The sequence below is a fragment of the Vespa mandarinia genome, chromosome 7 (assembly GCF_050613455.1).
Source record: "Vespa mandarinia isolate Hongniang chromosome 7, ASM5061345v1, whole genome shotgun sequence".
NCBI classification, from domain to species: Eukaryota; Metazoa; Arthropoda; class Insecta; order Hymenoptera; family Vespidae; genus Vespa; species Vespa mandarinia.
The window spans coordinates 9211033-9232296 of NC_140816.1; the positions used below are offsets into that span (position 1 = coordinate 9211033).

Here is a 21264-nt window from a genome sequence, read left to right on the forward strand (position 1 = left end):
GTACTGACCTGGATTGTCAGCACGAAATCTGAAAATAACGTAACCGTTGTTCGGAACAGCTATCGTATCCTTGGCCGGCGGCAGATTAAATTGTCTGTGAAGCAATCCTCTCTTGTCGAGATCCAAAGCGTGTTTCAAGTTGATCTTCTTCACATTTTTATCGGGAGAACGTCCGATACCGATCACATTGAAAGCGTATCCGTGCAAATGGAACGGATGCGACAAATTCGGTTGTTGTACTGTAAAGAAAAGTTTCATTGTCGTTCCATTAATTGTCGTTCCATTATTAACGAAATGTGTTATAACTTACCCTCGTCTACGAGTACGACTTCGACGATCGCGTTGTACGGTATGTCAACTTGATGCGTGCACATGCAGTTCGCACCGCAATCGGCCGGCCTATTATCCCCGTTGCAGAATTGTTCAGGTGGGATATCGTCGATCTGCGAAAGCAGCGGCGCTGGTGGAAACGTAAAGGAGATCTCGTCGACGAGGGAAATTACGTGATCCCCGGTTGGCGCGACTGAAAGCGTAAATCAAATAATCCATAGGGATAATTATAAGGAATGTACTTGGATACTAATCTCCATAATTAATGGCGAGACGGCCATTTTTACCTAAGAAACGATTGTAGGTTTGAGGTTGAAAGACCTCTTCCGGTCTGTAAAAGAGAAAACGGAATGGCAAGAATATCTTTACGTCTGGGCGTTGTTGAAGAATTCCTTCGTCGACGTGACGAGCATTCTTCAATTGACTCACACAAATCGCGTCTTCCCTTGGACGATTGCAAATGGCATCGAGTGGATTCAATACCTGGAATCGCATTTCTCCATAGAAATTCATCATTTCAACGATTATCGTCATTTAAATCAAATTGATTTCGATTCGCGATCGGATATTATCCTCTGAGAGAGAGAGTTTTTCTTTTCGATATCGAGGATAAAAGTGAGGAAGTAAAAGTGATGGAGGGTGATTAAAAATCCAATATAAGATTGTACTCACGACACCCTGCGGAAGACCATAATCGTACGTAGGTGGCGTAGTAGTAGGTTGGTAAGGGCCACGCGCGTAACGCAATATAGCCAGCTGTTGGGCACGCGGTATACCGCATTCACCCAGGGATCGCACTTGTATCCAGTATGCTCCGACCGTTTGGTCAGCATTTATCACAAAGTCATAACGTTCGCCTATGTCAATAGAAAACGACGAGTTCATTAATGATACCTAACGAAAGTATATTACTAAAGCGATACTTGGCGCAATACTTACCGGAAAAGGATATGATGGTGTTCACTGTAACGGGATGAACGGGTTCCCCATCGGTAGCGATGACGGTCAACGAGTGACCCTCGAACGTGATTTGTGCCGGACAAACGGATCCGTAGGAATTGATAAGTCGGAAACGATAACGGCGTCCAGGCGTTATCGTGAAAACTTCGAGCGGCGTGTTAGTCATGAAACCGGTATTTGGATCCTACGATTAAAATTAATAAGACGTAAAAGAGAGAGAACACGAAAAGAAGAAAGAAAAGAAAAATCTGCTCACGCGAAATTGTCCCTTTCCATTGATGAGAACACTTTCAGGTGCCTGACCGGTATTAACGGCTAGACGCCCTGGGAATCGTTCGGCCGCATTTTCATGAAACCAATCGCTCATCAATAAAACGTGAGTGGTCAAATCGTAATCGTAGAGATTGCTGTTGGGATCTTTACTGGGAGGCTGCCGAATGACTATACTTCCATAAAGTCCGTCCATCTTTTGTAGTCCGGTATGGGCATGCCAGAAATGTGTGCCCTCGTTGCCAGCGATCCATTGGTACCTTTACAATTGGTAAAACAACCATTTAGTATTTGACAGGAATAAACATAATCTATATGTCAATATTATACTACGCATTACCTAAACGTACTACCCTCTTGTATAGGGCATTGGGTCACAAATGGTACGCCGTCGTAATACTGTGAACCCTTCTGAAAGACACCATGCCAATGGATAGTAACTTCCATACCTTCCATGTGATTCTCGACGTCGACTACCACTTTGTCACCCTGACAAACTTGTATACTAGGTCCTGGTACCATTCTGTTGGCGGTTAAGATACTACGTTCAACGCCGTCGGCAAGAACGCACTGACACTCGCTCCAGACAACGTTCGTCGCGTTCGGCGTGCATATTTGGCAGGCCCTGTAAATTGTTAGACGGTTTTACCTTTCAATCGGCAACCTACAAACCTACCCTACAATGCCGGCTACATGAAAGCAAGTCTCTCTCTCTCTCTCTCTCTCTCTCTCTCTCTCTCTCTCTCTCTCTCTCTCTCTCTCTCTCTCTCTCTCTCTCTCTTTCTGATATGTATCGTAGACATATATATATTTAACGAAACAAAAGTTTATACTTACGCGCCAAGTACGGTATAGTATTCGAGGGTGAAATGGTAGTAGCATATCCTCGGTGGTTCGTTCTCGCGACAGGCACGAGCGCACTCGTCCGGAGAGGAAAGAGAAGGATTTTTACGTAATTCCGCGGTGGATCTCTCGCTGTAATCGAGAGGTCTCGTTCTCGGTGGTCTTACCGTAATACCACGACTCCCTAGATTATCTATTCCACCGAATCCGCTTCGGAAAACGTTCGCTGTAGGATTCCCGTTAAGCAATCCACTACCGGAAGAAAAGAAATCCGACGTGTCCGTTGGGAATATATTTTGCGATTTTATGGTGGGACTCCAAAAGGACGAGGACGCCGATTGATCCAACGTTTCTTCTGCGAAAGAGAAAATTAAAAATCAATTGACGGATTTCGAAAACATGATTCTTCGTAAAGCTTTCGAATGGACATAAAATGATATTTAGGGTTTGATGCGTGCAGCGGTGTCATCATACGCACTCGAAAAGTCTTTTCGATCGATCCGCGTAGTAGATCGTAGAAGAAAAGGGGTGTAAATGTTATCGGTATGTCGTCATATCGTAATTACGAGCGGACGTTGGCTTTTCATTTTTTCATTTTTAACTCGAGTCGAGCAAGTTTAAACGCGGATACGTATAATTGTATCTCGTTACGCGGTAATTATGTTTTGCATTTTCGTAAACGGACCTTAGGGTGAAACCTATACGTCTGAGCCGTAATAAAACGAGACACGCTCTAGGAATTTCAGGTTTCTCCTTATTGCCAACGCTAAGACATAAACGTCGCTTTGGATTATGCATTATATATAATAGTATATCTCTACTCTCTGACATACAGGAGACTCGATCGGATGTCGTAATCGATGTCGTTTACTAACTAACCGGCGCATTCTATAACCAACCTCCATTTATTCTAGGTTTCCACCGATCGAGTATTGGAAATGCGAATGTTTGTCGGCTATCTCGTACGCAGGAAGCGCATGCGATTATTCTACTTTATTACGTCGAACGTCTTTACGTGCGTATCTACGTACGTAGTATCGTTAGATCGACGAGAAAACTCTTGTTTGTCTTTTTATGTCGATAACATTCGAGAAAGCGAAAAGAACTCGTGCAATACTCTTCATTCTTTAAGATCTTCGTTTTGATATTCTAAGAAGGAGGAATGCGGTTGGTAAATATCGGCTGCGATATTTGATCCGGCAATATTTCAAAAACAGTTTGTCATATTACACGGATTCTTCTATCGTCGTATATAAATGAGAATCATCGGATAGAATCGAAATTCACGAAATTCACCGTCGAGCGGTGAAGAATTTCTCCAAGATCATAATATCGTTATCATATAATTCATTTTAATGCATTCGCATAATGAATTTAATGGATTAATAAGCACTTTTAATGGATCATAATATATATTAGAGAGAGTATTATATTAAGCTTCATTGGTATAATTATTTATATAGGAATATATGGCAACGAAATGACTTTTTAATGCACATCATCGGTAATACAAGTTGCACGATCGTATTTAAATTTGTAACTTTAATGATCGTGCGATGCGCTCATACAAACGGCAATATTCTAACTTTATCTCGTTCTTCTTTCTTCCTTTTCTCTTTTCTTCGATCATTCGTCTTCTTTCTTCTTCTTTTTCTTTCTTTCTTTCTTTCATTTCTTTTCCTATTTATGAATAAATGTCATATCGCGCGCCGTTATTGTACGATGTTGTTACGTTACTGTAATCGATGTCGTTCGAAAAATTATCCTGAAAAATCATTTAAATTTTTCGAAATGCGATATGAAAATCTCCCATAAAGTCGTATACAAGTATTAGTAGACGGATATATGATTTATATAAGTAAAATAAATATCACGTAGATACATTTTATTATCATAGAATCACTTAGATAGACCTTCTAACGAATTAATTAATTTAATATATTTCTTCTTTCTTTCGATCGATTTTTCATTATATCGTTCCAACTCCGATATTCGAATCTAAGGATGACCATCGACGATACCTTTTAACGAGCGCAATCGATCGTGCACGAGGTGCATGCAAGAAGGAGAACTTTGTGGAACCCTTCCTTTTCTCAGGCCCACCGAAGCAGCAAACAACCGTATCGGTGCTCCTTTATCGGATTAGTCGCAATTTGCATACTCGCCGGATTATTCACGGTTCGAGGAGAAAAAGGGAGTATTCTAGGAGCGCTTCTGTGAGTCGGTCCGTGTCTATACGCTTTCATCGACACTGTTATTTACCGTGAGACTTTGCCGGGACTTACGAGTTCTCCTACAAGATTCTTTCGAGGCATGAAAGTTCAAGCTAAAGGTCGGACGAAACACGGCGAGAGAGAGGGAGAAAGAGAGACGACACGATAAACATCGAGTTGAAGCTATAAAATACGCTTAATGTCGCGTTAGCAATGATCGTGGGTTTCATGTTCTTTTTTCTTGCGACGCACGACAATGAAGACAGCAACGAACGTTGAAGTTCATCGACTCCTCACGGTTTCGATCGTATCTTAGAAAAGAGCAACATTTGTTTTTCCCAAGAATCGGATGTGAAAGCCGTCATGCTAAATAGATATGTACATATCTATTTGTATATTACGTATCGTGAACATTGATAATTATTGATAATTTTCTCTTCTTTTTTAGTTATAAGTAGATACAAGATAAATCGGTTTAAAAAGTCTAGCTAAAATAATTAACAATAAGATAATTAATAAGATTAAAATAGATCGCATCCTCCTTCGTTCTACAATATTTCATTGGTAATTCAATGGAAATGGCGCATCTAGACCGTGGAATAGTACATTATGATATTCACGTCACCATATTCCAAGCTTGTTTACCGTTACGACCGGTAGCACGAGAGAGCTGTTATTATTCTAGCATTTTCGTTGAGTTACAATCAATCAACGCTCGAGAAAGTAGACGCATTTGCCGTCGCTGTGTTTTGAAAAATACTTCTCTCGCTCTCTCTCTCTCTCTCTCTCTCTCTCTCTCTCTCTCTCGCTCTCTCTCTCCCTCTCTCCTTCTCTACCTCGTTTCGCTTAAAGTATGATTAACTCGCCTAGGTAAGATACTTTGTGAGTACTTCAACTGCAACTTTTCATCCGTGCGAGTAACTATCTATATGCATGTATATACGCACACGTTTCGAAGAATGCCACATGAGATGTGTCGCGTAATAATTACGAAGCGAAAGTCCGTATGGGAGTAATTTAGCTTGTAATGGTTAATAATTAAGTAGCGACATTGATTACACGATTATGAAGCAGTCGCCCTGTATTTAATAACATATGTACCTTCTATCCATTTGCGACGATAACCAACGTTTCAAATCGTTTTCGTGATTCGGTAGGTTCATAACAATTTTTAAATAAGATATTTACTTTTTACATAGACATACGTAGCAATTGTCTCTTTCAATCGATCCGTAAGTTCAATAATGTCGACCGATTGATAAATTTGTCGTGAAAGAAAAAGAAAAAAAAGCAGCGGAATTACCGAATAAAATATAAGTAAAGTAGGGAAAGACAACAAGTCCTTCAATTGGTACACTCGAGTCGCTCGAGCAAAGAAGAGGACTGTGAAAGAAGAAGACTGGGAAAGAGAAAGAGAGGCAGCTCGTAAGTTGAAAAGCGTAACGATGATTGGAGAGCACGTGGACTTGGCCTTGCCCTTGTCCTCGTCTCATCTTACGGAACACGACTCGGAGCAAAGTCGTTGCTCTCTTCTTGTGTAAAGCCACTCGTGCAAACTCTACTCTTATACAAGTCTGCTCGATCGTATAGACGTGCGTGTTTCTCTCTTTCTCTCTCTCTCTCTCTCTCTCTCTCTCTCTCTCTCTCTCTCTCTCTCTGTAAGCGCGATCGTAATGGCGGGACGTAAATGGTTCGATCGCACACCTAATGGGCATAATGATACGTCGTTCTATCGTCGATCGATGCACGTTCAAAATGTTCCCTTACACCGCGCTTACCGCGTCCGAATTATATGCTATTTCGCAAAAATAAAAGTCCTTGATGTTTTTGTCTTCGCGCTTAAACTCTAAATTAGGATTAAATTAAAATGTAATCGATAGTTGCGGACATTACGATTGATCGGAGAAAGGTACCTCGTCTTTCCGCCGGAGAAATGGAAAGTGCAAACTCGATAATATTCTGAAGAAAGTACTCGTAAAGTTCTTTGTTACTTCTAAAACCATAGTAGATATTTGTAGTTGTGAATCTAATAAAAAGATAATTGCCGCTTACGCCGGTTGCGAACTTTTGAAAATTTACTTTACCATTCCTACAAAGTTTCTTCCAAGACGTTAATCGCACCGTCGTTCACGATTTATGCAAATAAGTTAGAGAAATTCTGTATGTCGTGTAGATAGGACGTTAGCAAATGAGCACGAACAATATCCTTATCATCTTATTTCCTTCGATAAGTAAGATAAGTTTCGTTATCGATACCGACCCAATCGGACAAAGTATGGCCCGTTATCGACAAAGTATGGCGCGATCGTGCTCGCTCGATCCTCGATGGACGCAAGAAAATCCATGATCTGTCCTCCTTCGCTCCGATCTACATTTCCGATCTTCGTTACGGTTATTGATAATGATTGATGCGATTTCACGATCGACAAAGCACGTTAAACGATTCGCTCGAGCGAATATAATCAAGAGAGAAATGTTTATCTCCCCTCCTAATCGCGATCGTTTACTCTTGATAAATAATACGTATATTTTCGTTGACTTATTATCGCTCGATCTTTTTCTGTAAAATTCAATGAGAAAAATGAAAATTATAAACGCTTCCTTCGGTCTCGCTCGCTTAGGGCATCGAAACTCTTCAATTCAAAAGAATCGTTTGAAAAGGGATACCTATTTTCGTAGCGTAAAATTATTCCATCGCCTACGTTCTTGGGGATGATCGTTCTTGTTAGATAAATGAAACGTATCAATATCTTCCTTCCTCTCGATATTTCTCGACTTCATTATTTTTCTATTTTTCATTAATATTTATAACGACTGCCAAAGTGGATATTTCTTGTCGTTTAAGTTTGATTCCGAAACTCAACCTATTACGTCGATACTTTCTAATTATTACTATCGCTAGCATGTCTACGATATATCACGTTGTAATAAGATATCTTTGCCCTTAACAAGCTGGACAGAATGTTTCGAACGTTTCGTTCTCTCTCGGTCGATAAATTTTCGAGTAAATTTTCGATCGAAAGATAAAAAGATCGAAGCTCGCGCGACGCGTCGCATCGTGATTAACTGCTCGTAAAGAGAAGCGGCGAAGAAGCTTTTGCCGCACAATCAGCTTCTTATACTCTTTCTAAATCGCTAGAGTCGTATCGCGTATATAGAAATTGTCTTGTGGTCTTGGACGCGAGCGCGCATATGAACGTGCAATGTCGGTTTAACTTTCAAGATAATTCTGTAAAATATATGAAATTAGTCATCGTAGAAATTTAAACTTGACGTCGGTATCTTGATTTGCAAACGCAGCATACTGCAGTAAAAATATGCTTTCACGTAGTACTGTATGAGTACGCATGCATAGAATATAGATGGTTATCTAGATAAAAGAAGCGGTTGAATATCTTATTTAATTGTACGATAAACGTAGATTCTTTCGACTGGACGTTTTTACAATCGTCTCGGATCCACTTGTTGCCAATCTAAATCGTCGTGCTTTCGAAAATCTAACGCTTGCCGTGATTTCAAGCTCGATCGATCAATTATCAAGCCGAGAAAGTATCGAGCAATAATGGAAAATTAATATCGTCCATTATCCCCTTTGATTTTTCACTTTCTTTTGTTTTACAGTCCAAGTAACTTTCCTAAAGCTACAGCTCTGTAAAAATTATCGGAAATAATGGAAATCGATCGAAAGCGAGAACGCTCTATACTTTATATCGCGCTATAAAGCTTCATTGGATTTTCCTGGATTCTCATGGGGGATATGTTAATCGCTAAAGTTTAAATCGTCGCGAGAAGAATTCTTTTTAGCAGTCAAATGAATTTCTCAATAACAATATCTCCTTTTAACATTACACGGTAAATTTTGCACGGTTCATTACCGCCGCGCTCTGCTCCTTTCGATTTTACTTGAAATTAGTTTTTTTTCTTTTTTGCACGTCGTGCCTTTTACTTTTAACAGATCGTTCGCAAGTGGACGTTCCATTGAGACCAACGTCTATCTTCATTCTTACGAATCTTTCATTTTAACGAAGCGTTCAGAAGGAAAAAGAAGAAAAAAGGACGCTCGGCTCGTAAAATTATTCTGATTACAGACTGCTCTTTCTTTCTCCGCTAACTTTTCTAACCGTATAATCGAATTTTAAGTGCAAAATCTCATTTCAACAACTCCAAAATAAACTCTTATTCGATGATGTATAGCTTTAAGTAATTTGTTCCATCGTAAATAGCTTCGCTCGTATTCGTATTCGCTCTCTCCCTTTGAATATGCTACATTTTTCTTACGAAAAAAATTCGAGGATGAAAATGAACAAATACCAATCTACTCTCTACATTATATTATCTATAGATCTATCTATAGGTAAGCGTTTAGGAAACGTTATTACGAGATACACAGGTATATTATACTTGACGGATCAAACGAAGAGATAGAAAAGTATGCCAACGCTGTAATCACGTAGATCGTAGAAGTAACAGAACATCGGGATTTGATCCAAGATAAAAATAAAACTTCCATATTCTCTTCCATATTCTAAAGGAGAATTAAAGTTCCGACTAATGTTCGGAACTGAGGATTATCGATTTTAGGTCATGCGAAATCGATCTCCAGATGATTGGAAAGCTACAGTCTATAGTTATATGATTTTGACAATAGCTCTTTTTTTCTCGTTAAATCGAAGAAATGGCCAACGTCACGGGCGCTCGTTAAATAAGGAAAAGGAGCTTCCATAGTAACGTAAATATTTACGCCAAAGTGGTTATAGGAAAGAAAGTTTTTTACAAGATCGTATTATTATACGTAGATACGGGAAACGTCATAGCTGAACGCGTGTTACATCTAAAAATGTTTATCGCTCCAAGGACCGTGAAACGGCATGAATAATGTATTTGACGAAAGAGATAAACAACAACAAAATATAATCTTATTTTAATAGAAGGTAAAACGAGATCCGTCGATAAGAATAAAATCGGTCGATGAGAATTAGTTCATTTGAATAATTGCTAATTTCGTAAATGAAAAAAGAAAAAGTTAGTCTCTATGGAATCGTGTGGACATATCGAAGAAGAACAATCTTAACTATCTTAGACTCGCGTGCTGTATCTACAATGATCTACCATTTGGATTCCAAAGAAGGACGCGCGTTCTTATTTCCGTTATGGAGTCGAGCCGCTCGGAGCCGATCTCTCTCTCTCTCTCTCTCTCTCTCTCTCTCTCTCTCTCTCTCTCTCTCTCTATTTGCGAGGACCGGGAACGCGTCTCACGAGTCATCAAAAACTGTGTCACGCTTTCTGCATCACTCGAGTGGCACACGCATTGAACGCCGATGCGAACGAAATCGATCTAGCCGACTGATTTATCGCCAAATGAAATCCGATCGTGCCGCTGGCGATTCGACCACGACGACGGTGGTTTTGCTCGCCTTCCGGATATAATACACATCTAATAGGATCGTACATGTGCGTGTACGTGTAGATACGTACATGCGTACGTATAATAAGTACGGGGATATACTTAAAAAGGATGATTGACCGAATCCGGATAGGGGATGTGCGAAAGAAAACTACAGCGATTGGAAGGAGACAGAGTTAATTAAACGAAAGTACGGTGTCCCTCGACCATTGACGATCGATGATCGAGTCTACGGCTTCATAGTAGTTATGGAAAGATAGCAGAGTGGTAATGTTCGAGAAAGGTAAAATTCGTCTTCGAACGAATATTCCGACTCGACGCGAGAAAAGAGATGGAGAAATACCTTTTGGTCATCGGCTTAATACCTTTTGCTCTAACGTTCTTAACGTTCTTTACCTGATAATAGGTGTTAAAACCTGTTTTTGAATACCTGATAAGCGGTTGATCCGTTTCCTGCGATATGTTAAAATACCGACGAACGTTATCTTCCTTTTATACGACAAAGAAAATTTCGTCATTTCATTTCGAAGTCAATGTCGTTGTTCGTATTATCAATATTGTTATTCGCGATTCACACAATAGCGGGCATTTTTTTCCTTTTATAAAAATTTAATATAAATACGATATTATTGCGCACGAATATATCCAAAATCTTTATTCGGATCTCAAACCAATTAAAATGGTTCTTCTCTGAGTTAAATTTCGGTAAAAATTTCAAAGAGAATTTCGTTCCTATTTTCGAACATTATCGTCCGTTTAATCAAGCACGAGAAACATTGTTCGTCGATCTTTTCGTTCGAAGAGAAACTGTCCTTCCGAAAATGCGCTCCGAGAGATTCAAACGGTATCGCCCACTTTTTCTTTAGGCGAGCGATCAAATCAATTCGGCCGGTCGCGGCATGAGTTTAAAAGCTGACCAAACTAGTTTCGCCCGGTATGAGCGAGGTCTACCGGTATTACTATCAATGTCAAGTGCACACACGCTCGATCGTCCAAGATCAAGATGCATGGCTCTCTTCCGTTTTAGATGGAAACAAAAAATAACGTACCACTCGATGGCAAACGCTTTCTCCGAGGCCTCGTTTACGATCCGTTTCGAGATAAATCAGAAATGAATTTCATTATAAATGTTGATCTTTGATCTGGATTCGATAAGAAAATGTCATTAATCATAATGGTTATTGTTAACGACGACGACAGGGGGAAAATAAATAAATTAATAAAGACGATTCGTAAGGTAAGTTTCAGCTAATTGACAATTGAAATTATAAAAATTCGATGGAATCGCTTAAGTGAGACGTCGTTGCACTCTCAATTACTTGAAATAGGACGACAACTTACCGACAACGAGAGAAAAGAAGATTAAAATCGACGTGGTCGTGGAAGACGTTTCTCTTCCATTCTTACTCTTGCGGTGCATACAAATGTGCCGTTTTTACGTTTCCTCAATGAACGTTAACGATGTCCTTGATGTTTTAATTGAACGTTCTACTATCCTTCCCGCGTATACCGGGAATCCAAAGCTTATCGAGAGACGCGAAGCTTATTCGTGTTAAGCATGAAACATTACACGATGACACGATTAATTAAACGTCGTGACAATAATCGGGCCCGTCTTCGTCGTTCTTCGATATTACGATTTCCAATGTGATCTTCCAATCTCAATTCTTTAAGTTCCAATCATTGATTACGGAGTTTCAATTCTCTTGTTTATCTTCGTTGTTCATTATCGAAAGCTAATAAATGAGTTGAAATGATGTAATAACGTTGCCACCTACAGGTATATTACGTCTAATACAAATCGTCCGTAGTCGACGTTAGAAAGCGTATGCTCGATTTCCGAGTCAAAGACTCGAGTTTAATCTTAATATCAATAATAAGGGTCGTTCGCATTAAGCTAAACGGCCATACGGACACGCGACTAACGAGAAGGCACGTGCGGCCTTTCACCAAAATTACCGTCTTTTATTCTGCATCTACATAACGTTCCGCACGACAAAAGAGATCGCGTCCGTTCGCATACTAAATTCGCATTCGGCGGGATCTCTTACGGAATACGAAACGAAAACGATTAGACTAGCGATTACTAGCCTTCGTCGTCGTCGTCGTCGTCGTCGTCGTCGTCGTCATAGTCGTAATGCCAGAATGACTTTGCGTTAATACTTCGTTAATAGTTAGGACTTTGATGGCTAGAACAATTTCGGTCGAATAGTTTTCTCATGCAAAGTCTTTTAAAAATATCGGCTACAGATTGGCCATTCAACGAAGCATATTAGAAATAAAGTAATAACAAAGTTTAATCATTAATGGATTTATTTAATTATCGCTCAATGAGCGAGCATTTCGATAAGAAAGAAAAAAGAAACGAAAGAAAATAAAAAGACTTTCGAGAAGACGCTTTCGCGTTTATCTCGTAAAACATTTTTATTATATCCCAGATGGCTTTAATAAAATAATTTCGTCCGGTGTAAAGCGCAAAACATAGACGGTTAGTAAATAAAGAAAGAATTAAAAATATATAAATGTTTTCGTTTGGTCGACGAGAAGACGCGTAAAAAGAGAATAAGAGAATTTGAAATATTTCTGCCATCTAATTTAACCGTTTGGAATAAAACTTTCCAGTCAAACCATCTTACGGGAAAGTTGTTCGTGGCCAAGTTTCACGGTCTTCTGGAGGCCCACGTGCTACGACGAAAAAGCATATCGGTAGCATCTTATGTTAATGTCTGTTTTCACGTACTATACAAGTTTTTTTTTTTTTTCTTGTTATTTTCAATCGAAAATAACAGGAAGTATTTCACGTCGGTGAAAAGCATACCTATCGACCGGTCGGTCGATTTCATCATCACCATAGAAAACGATTACGTCAAATTTCTACGAGATCCAATCGATCATAGATCGATCTATATTCTATATCGAGCGTCGATATAAAATTGTTGTTCCTTGACCTGTACCTTTACTCGCAAAGTTTCCAGTTTTACGATAAACGATAAAAAGAAACGTTCGAGGTCAATGCAAGGAACGAACGAAGGAAAAAAATTCTATTACGAGTACGCGATTTTAATTAGCACTGCAACGAGATTATCTTGTTTCGGTCACACGCACAAAACTTTCCCCTCGTCGTTTCACTTTTGTCTTATTAGGTATCAATTATCCCGTTTAATACAGAATCGAATTATTCGATACCTATCTCGAGATATTAGAAATCTGAAATAGAAGGCGCATCTTGCAAATCACGATCGTCCGGTCAGGGGATTATATTATCGTGCTGGCACGCGCGAACCAGGCATAAATTCCAAGTAACTAACAATGCCTAATGCCAGCTGGTTCGATTATTAATAAGATGGACTTTTAATCGAAATCATTAGGCGTTAAATTATCACGAAAGTGAACGCTCGATCTCCCGTCGATACGTACTCGTGCGTAGCTGCGCGCGCCTGTCTATGCGTGCGTATCGAAATAATCAAAGGATCGATTACTATTATATATGGTAGACTTTGAACTAGCCCATTCTTCACGCCCAGTTGAAATTAGTTTCCAACTTTCTTTCGGGCTAACGCAATTCTTGTGTCGAAGTATGTCTTGTCAGTGAAATTCTTACGAACCATTTCCGTTTCGTTTCTGGTACCATTGTATTAAGCTATAGCGCCGAGAACAAGCCTTACGTTCCGGCTTGTCAAACGTCACGTCATTAAAGCCGTACGAGATGTAGACATAATAATCCAAACATCGTGGCTTGTTAACGCGACCCGGCCGAAGGCACCGTACTTGTCTACTTTTAAATTCAACTCCACGTCGAATAATTATTATCGGTTGATCGATCGAACGCCCGGAAGAGTTAACAGGTACATTGATTTCTTACGTCCTTACGAGAGATTACGGTGGAACTTGTCCGATATCGCGAAATCGTCGGGATAATCGAATACGGGTAACCTGTAAAACGGGAAAATTGGTATGTCTGGTATAAAAGTTGACCGAAACGAAACAATACGGTCTAATGATACGTGATGATTATGACAGAGTCAATGTTTTAGCTGCTTCAACGTTATTAATTTTAATAGCCGTGCAATAGTAATTATAGAAAGTACTCTTTGATAACGTAACGAGTGGATAAAGTAGCGCGCGCGAGAGAGAGAGAGAGAGAGACGCTGGTGTGCTTCAACTATTAATTATCACATCGAGTCTATTCGAGTCTATCCAAGTCTATTAATAGGAAATGCGAATAAAGTTTGAGAAAGCAAATGAGCAAAATGAGTTAACGAGTCAACGAATCTTGAAGGTCTCGAAAGGTGAAACATTACATAATCATCATCCTAATCCATGTTTCTGGAGAAAGTCAAAGGAAAAGGAAATATTTACGACGATCGATAGGATTTGATTCGTTCCAATTGCGTTTTATCTTATTTTTTCTTTCCTCTCCTTAGACCGTAAACCACTTGTAAAATATTAATTTGTATACTCAAAGATACATTAATTAAGGAATAGTCGGAAAAGAAGAACGATAATAGACTGGTCAACGACGAAGTAGTAAGAGGGTCCTCTCTCTCTCTCTCTCTCTCTCTCTCTCTCTCTCTCTCTTTCTCGTAAACGTCTCTCGGTCGGTACCTGACTTTTCCACAACTACTACTCGTCTCTCGCCTACTAACGCTAATTAATTATGCCAACAGCCGGTGCTTTGATTAGAATGAAAATTTACAATAGAAAGGATCGAAAAGAGGTGGAACGAGACACCCTCCCAATAATAGTATCGTTCGTCGACAGAACGACACGTCGCCTCGATTAATCTTTCCGTAAGAGCAATAGCGTCTCTTACCAATAGCGTCTTATGCCATTGGAAATGGACATAAGGAATGGTAAGTCTATTGCGCTATACGCGCACTTTAGAATGGCCGACGTACAGATCGCCACGAGCGTTGCTTTTCCCCATATCCCGAGCTCGTTAGATTAATCGAGATAAACGAAGGCGCAATCTTAAAAGCGTGGGTGTAAGATTTTTATCTCCTTCGCTATTCTCCAAAACGATTCGATCCGATCAGCACACAAGTTTCTTATGTACGTAAAGTTTTTTTTAAGGAAAACCTCATTTATTTTCTTCCGTCGTGCTTTATCGAGATACCGGATTCTGGACCAAGGAGTGGTACGCCTTTTCTATCGTTGTCGTATTAAATGTAACGCAATAGAAGTACATAGAAATACATAGCTATACGTATGCGCATTTTCTTTACGTCTATTCGGTAGTTAAGGAATTCAGAACGGGAGAAGATCAGCCGTAGTAAATACTCCCAACATAAAATCTTATTTTTTGCAACAAAATAAAAGGAAAAGAGAAAACATTTATCGTTCATCAAACATAGCTCCTAATTTTATAGTGACGCCTGTTTTTAATCGAACTATTCCGAAAATATTTAGTATAAAACCAAGGATGACATTCGCAAACGAAACAATCGCTATTGATTTATCAGTCCGACTCAAAGGAATCTTAGGAATGTCCCGATCGACAAACCTTATCGCTTCATTGATTAAACCTGATCCTCGTATCATCAGCCCAATATCGGATCTAAATGATCGGGTCGCTCGTCGCTATTGCACTTTGGCATATCGCTCATACGGTGGGTGTGCTGACAAAGAGAAAGAGGGCGTTTGGCAGAGAAAGTGAGAGAGAGGTGGGGGGGGGGGAGACATACGGAGGAAGAGGTAGATGAAAACAAAGGCGAGAACAAACGAAGATAAAGAGAAAAAGAAGAAGGATGGATGATAAAACAATGGAAAAGGAGGTAGGTCAGCACTTTCATCGGCACTTTATGTTCGTTCGTTCGTTCGTTCGCCCCCGTCGCCCTCGACCACAAGAGACAACTACTAAATAATGCGCGAGTGGCTCCTACGGTTAATAGTGCTCCCAAGCTGGCTCGGTTTTCCTTTCTGTATGGATTACACTTTGGATTATTCTCTTTGAATTATATGAACTATGATGGTCCATCGATTAAAGACTTTGATAACGGGCTCTGCCTGTGAACGGCATTGAAAGTACGTTTCGTAAGGGAAGAGAAGAATTCATTTTAAATGAAAATTTATCTAATACAAATTGTCTATAGAATTCATTGACTTAAAATCCAGTGAAGAACCGATTTGACATTCCGTGGATAGTATTCGCCTGGGTGGGTAAGACTGATATCGTCCGTGTACGCCGATCGTTTTAAATCGTTTTAAAACTCGTATTTATCTTGTTTTAATACTTACCGAGATGGAAATCTCACTTTCTTCTTTCAAATTAGATTTAGTTTCGATAAAAACTAAATTCACGAAATATCACAGAGGAATTGTAATCGTAATGAAAATTGTAACTGAATCTAAGACAAAGTGTGTCTTAGATATATTTTATGAATGAAAAGAGAAAAAGGTGTTTGGTCGACGTGCATGGATTCGCACGAGCAAAAGAAGCGAACGAAGGATTTTTCTGTCTCGCGCTATATAATTCGTTTTGGAGTTTCCGGGCCGGCAATCATCTTGAAACAATGCACAAGGAAAGTGCGGCAGACGAGCCTTCACTTGTCTACGACCGATTTCCTAATACACGATCCAGGTTATTTCAATTCGCACGACATGAGGGATTAGCACGCCGTTCACGAGGGGAAGAACGTGAGCGTAACAACGTTCAAACGTTAAGTAACGATTACCGTGGACGGCAATTTTCTTCATCAGATTAAACTTCTTTCCGAGCTTATTGTCCAACCGCCGGTGAAATGTCGCCGGTACGAAAATTGTACTCTGTCGCCTCGTTAATGACGACAGGGAAAGGAGAGAGAGAGAGAGAGAGAGAGAGAGAGAGAGAGAGAGAAAGATGGGGAGAAAGAAAATGACATAAGAATTGTCACCAAGAATCGTCACACGAGTAAAAGATAGACCATGGATACATAGTATGGCGTACCTAGTACGACACAGTGAAATCGCGAAATCGCACAAGGCATTTATTATATTCCTCCCTACATACAGTGGAGCAACTGTCGAGCGGTATCCTATTAAACGCAGGAAGTGAGGCAAGTAGCGGACTTATAACGGCGGATCGTTGTATTTTCCCAGAGTCCTGGCTCCATCGTTCGTCCGCTCTGATTGCTAATTAAAATGCGTATTTAAAATAATTCTTATATTTATGCGTGTAATCTCAACTTTCTCACTTCTATGTACATATGTAGGCAGCAATATTTACATGGTTCAACGTTTTTTTCTTCTTTCTTCCTCTTTTATTATACGCACATCTACATATTTATTTAGTAAACAAAAAGAGATTAGTAAAAAGGTAGGAAACACTGTAATTCATTTTTTAAACATTCTGGATCAAAGTTACGTGAAATCGCTTGAAAAGAAAAAAAAGAAAAGCATGTATTATTAGTCAGTACTTTACTCTATCATCTGACATTTGTCCCACTCTACCGAGGGATTCTAATTGAGAAATCTAGGAAGTGCCTCGGTGGAGAGAAGGAAACGCTTACTTGCGAGGAAGGATATTTTAGAAATTCAAACGGTACTATCACGACGACTCTTAACAATCCTCCTGAATTGGGTCGTGATCGTCGGGGTTGACGGAGAGTAAAGATTTTCCAGGCATTTTTCATAGCCAGAGCTAGCCGACTCTCGGACTTTTCTTACCACTTTGTTCTTGCCATTTTATAAAAGCGACGTCGTACGAACCTACAGCTACACACGCTGTTCGATATCAAGTACCTTTCGCTTTTCCTCCAGCCGAATCGAACAGAGGGAGAGAGAGAGAGAGAGAGAGAGAGAGAGAGAGAGAAATGGAAACTCAAGGTGATCTTTCTTTTCCATTTACAGGACTCACTGACGCTTTGGACTAGTCGGGCCAGTCGTAACTTACTCCGACCATAAACAGTCATCTTAATTGCGAACGTTTAAACGATAGAATGTTTAGTTAAATTAATTAACTTGAAAATATCCCTTTGGGTGTAGTTCCTCTTAATACTAAAGATGCACCTTCGCACTCAAATTCATAACTAATTCAAGAAAGTATAGACATGTAACGATATTATCTATTGGGCCGAGCCAAGATATCGCAACGATCCTTAAAATACGAACTTTGAACAAAAATAAACAGCGAGATCATGAGTTTATTAGGCTTCTCTGATAGTCACGTAGTCCGTCATAGAAAGAGTAAGAATCCCACTCGCTTTGGATCACCAAGCGTCGGCTTCAACGCCCTCGAAAGAATCGATGTTCGGTCTCGGTCGAGACACGCCTTTCTTCTTGCGGTTCGCCATGAGAAAGGGGCGAGAGAGAGAGAGAGAGAGAGAGAGAGAGAGAGAGCGAACGAGCTAGAACAAAACTGCTTTCAGCAATGGAATAGCAATCGCTAACCGGATGCATGCCACATAGTAAAGTACCTTTAGTAGTAAATACTCTTCCGCCGGAAGTGATCTCATTTCGCTCTCTTAGATTTGAATTATTTTCCAAGGTGATATCTCCTCGATTGATACAACGTTAATAAAAATAAAGGAAAAAAGAAATCTCTGAGAATGGTGTACTATATGAAATGGCGTGAGTTACGGAAAACTTTCCCTCTCATAAACGTCGTCGCGAAGGTATGTCAAGTATCGAATAGAATTACTTACAGGAATAGACGATTAAAATTAGCACTGGTTTATAAAGGCGCAAAGTAAGGAACACCTTTCAGGATTGATTACGAACGGCGCGTAGCTCGTTCTCGTGACTACAGCCGACGTACTCGAGCGTGTACGTCTTAAGGAATGGAAGGGGAAAGTGCGAAAGTCCGAGAACATTTCTTCTTTCTTGCACGTACTAAACTTTGAAATATCGTCTTAAAGTTATTAAAAACGCAAAGACCTTCGGCTCGATGGAAAGGGAACGCCTGGAAAGACGTCGCGTCGCAACAACGAAGAAACCCAAGGATTTCTCTTTCTCTCTTTTTAATTCGTTTTCTAATGTCTCAAGAAAGTACTCGTTTATACGCTGCTAATTTGACAAAAAATTTAAGAATTTTAAAATAATTTTCTAATCATATTATGTATTTTCTAACCGTAATTACTAATTTGAAATTTATCATAGTATCCATCGTGTGAAGTAATTAAACATTTTTACATCAAAGGATAATAATCGATGAATTTTTAAGTTTTTCACGACTACGTTCGCCAAAAGAAATAGAATGTTTTGGGTGAAATCAGTTAGTTAGCCATGCGAAACATTCGATCGATTTGACTTTCCTCACAAGTGGCATCGATCTATCGATCAATCGATACTAAAAAGCGTTACACTAATCTTTCCGCCTACGCAAAAGTAACTTTCTCTGAAAAGATAGCGCTAGCTCGTTTCATCGAGTTTAGACATCTATATTGTATCTATTTCGTTAACAAAAGAACACATCATATTTCTCCCGAAGCATCCCAATTCTTTCCAATTCCTCGTTTTTTCACCGTTTCTTATACTTTCGCGATGCTTGGCAATTATTCTTTCCGTTCCTTTCTTCGGACAATTGGCTACATAGACTTGGCTGTTTACGAGAAAGGGATGTTACGAAACGTCGGAAAGCAAAAGATCGGGGATGTCTTTTTTCTTTTTTTTTTTTTTTTTTTTTTTTTTGTTTTCTTCTTTCAAGCAATCGAACTTTCTACGATTAATGGCACAATGCGAACTTCAACTGTACCTCGACTAGGTACAGTTGTTTTGCTGCAAAATTAACTCGACACGAACGAAAATCAAACTTTATACATGCGTCGACTATTACTATTATTATTAGAAATTGGATGTCATGAGAGAGTACAATAACTACGCATACCGCATGGTCCAGTGCTTTTGTCTCGTACTGTGGAAGTAGAAAAAGAAGAAGACAAATTGAAAAGAAAATTTCCTCTTGAAAATTAGATTGAAAGATCCTCGATAAAATGCTCCCTCTCTCTCTCTCTCTCTCTCTCTCTCTCTCTCTCTCTCTCCGCTCTCCCCGCCATTCTAATCTTTCCTAGACGCGCGTAATAACTTTGAACGCCTCCATCGTTAAGATCAAATCGTTCGCCGTCGTTCGATTAAATCTCGCACGAAATCATGTGCGTCGAACAAAGTCAAGCTATAATACACGTGCTCTTTAATACGTCCCCATTGATATAATAATGGGCTTTGATGAATCATTAACGTCTCTTTAACGTAAGTCACTATCTTTGGTACCGATCGTTAAAGGAATCGATGAATCGTTCGTTACGAGAAGATATGGTCTCGAATACGGTCGAACGTAGAAACGAGTTCTTAAAAGGGACCCTTTAAAAGGAACTCGAGTGTCCGTGAAACGAATAATTATCGATCGATCGCAAGGTTCGATTCCTCGTTGTCAACATTCGGCCGATAATACGTTCGACCAAGATCGATAAAAGGTAGATGATATCTATTCCTTTGGATCAATAGCTATCGACGTAACATTTAATAGTTATTTCCTCCTATTATAACAACGGACAAATCCGAAGAAATATTTCGAAGAAAGAAATCTGAATGGTGCGTTATTGAATAAAAACGAGCGGAAGTGCAACGCCGAAGGGGAGAATTTCGATGCAATTTCCAATGCATTTAGCAACGATATTTCCGGCGGAGCTATGCCTATCTTTGTCGGCAAAAATACTCGAGTACTATTTCCTTTCTCTCTCTCTCTCTCTCTCTCTCTCTCTCTCTCTCCCTCAATGCATATTTCATGCGGTTTCCTCTCGAGCGAATGTTTGTCCGTTCCTAATGTCGTTGGAATTCACTCGAGTCGTTTGACTCGGACACAAGATTAAATTACCGCAAGATAGTTATATCTACTTATATTCCAGTCAATTTACCGTCTGCATTTTTCTTCTCGACTTTTGTAAGAAACTATTCCGAGATGAAAGTGTCTCGACTTTGTACTTTGGTATATCGAGAACGAAGGAGAATCAATAATTCGATGCGTCTGTGAAATCAATCGGTGCAATTTGAAATCCATTAGAATCGATTTCTTCGTCGAAGGTTCGAACTTAGAGGTGGATGAGAGAGAGAGAGAGAGAGAGGATGCGTGACGTAGCCGCTGGCGCTTCGCTCTTGGTGGTTTCACCGTGATTACGATCCAACGATGTTGAGCACATCACGAAGACATAGTCTCTAAAGAGAAGCTGGATCGTTGGTTGATCACGAATACCGGGAATACAGAGTGTTTAGTCCAGATAAGTAGTCCGATCGTGGTACTAGTCTACTAAAAAAGAAGACTAAAAGAAGAAT

The 21264-nt window shown here is 39.7% G+C and overlaps 1 protein-coding gene across 1 annotated transcript in view; it reads right to left on the reverse strand.

Annotated features, from left to right (window-relative positions):
- Positions 1-21264, reverse strand: part of LOC118443402 (multicopper oxidase 3) — a 29506-nt gene that overhangs the window by 3318 nt on the left and 4924 nt on the right. The window contains exons 2-9 of the mRNA XM_035870332.2: positions 2398-2758; positions 1901-2185; positions 1547-1820; positions 1270-1474; positions 1003-1187; positions 618-813; positions 311-523; positions 9-239 (exon numbers count right to left, since the gene is read on the reverse strand). Coding sequence (XP_035726225.1) covers positions 9-239; positions 311-523; positions 618-813; positions 1003-1187; positions 1270-1474; positions 1547-1820; positions 1901-2185; positions 2398-2758 — 1950 coding nt within the window. The remainder of the gene's footprint in view (positions 1-8; positions 240-310; positions 524-617; positions 814-1002; positions 1188-1269; positions 1475-1546; positions 1821-1900; positions 2186-2397; positions 2759-21264) is intronic.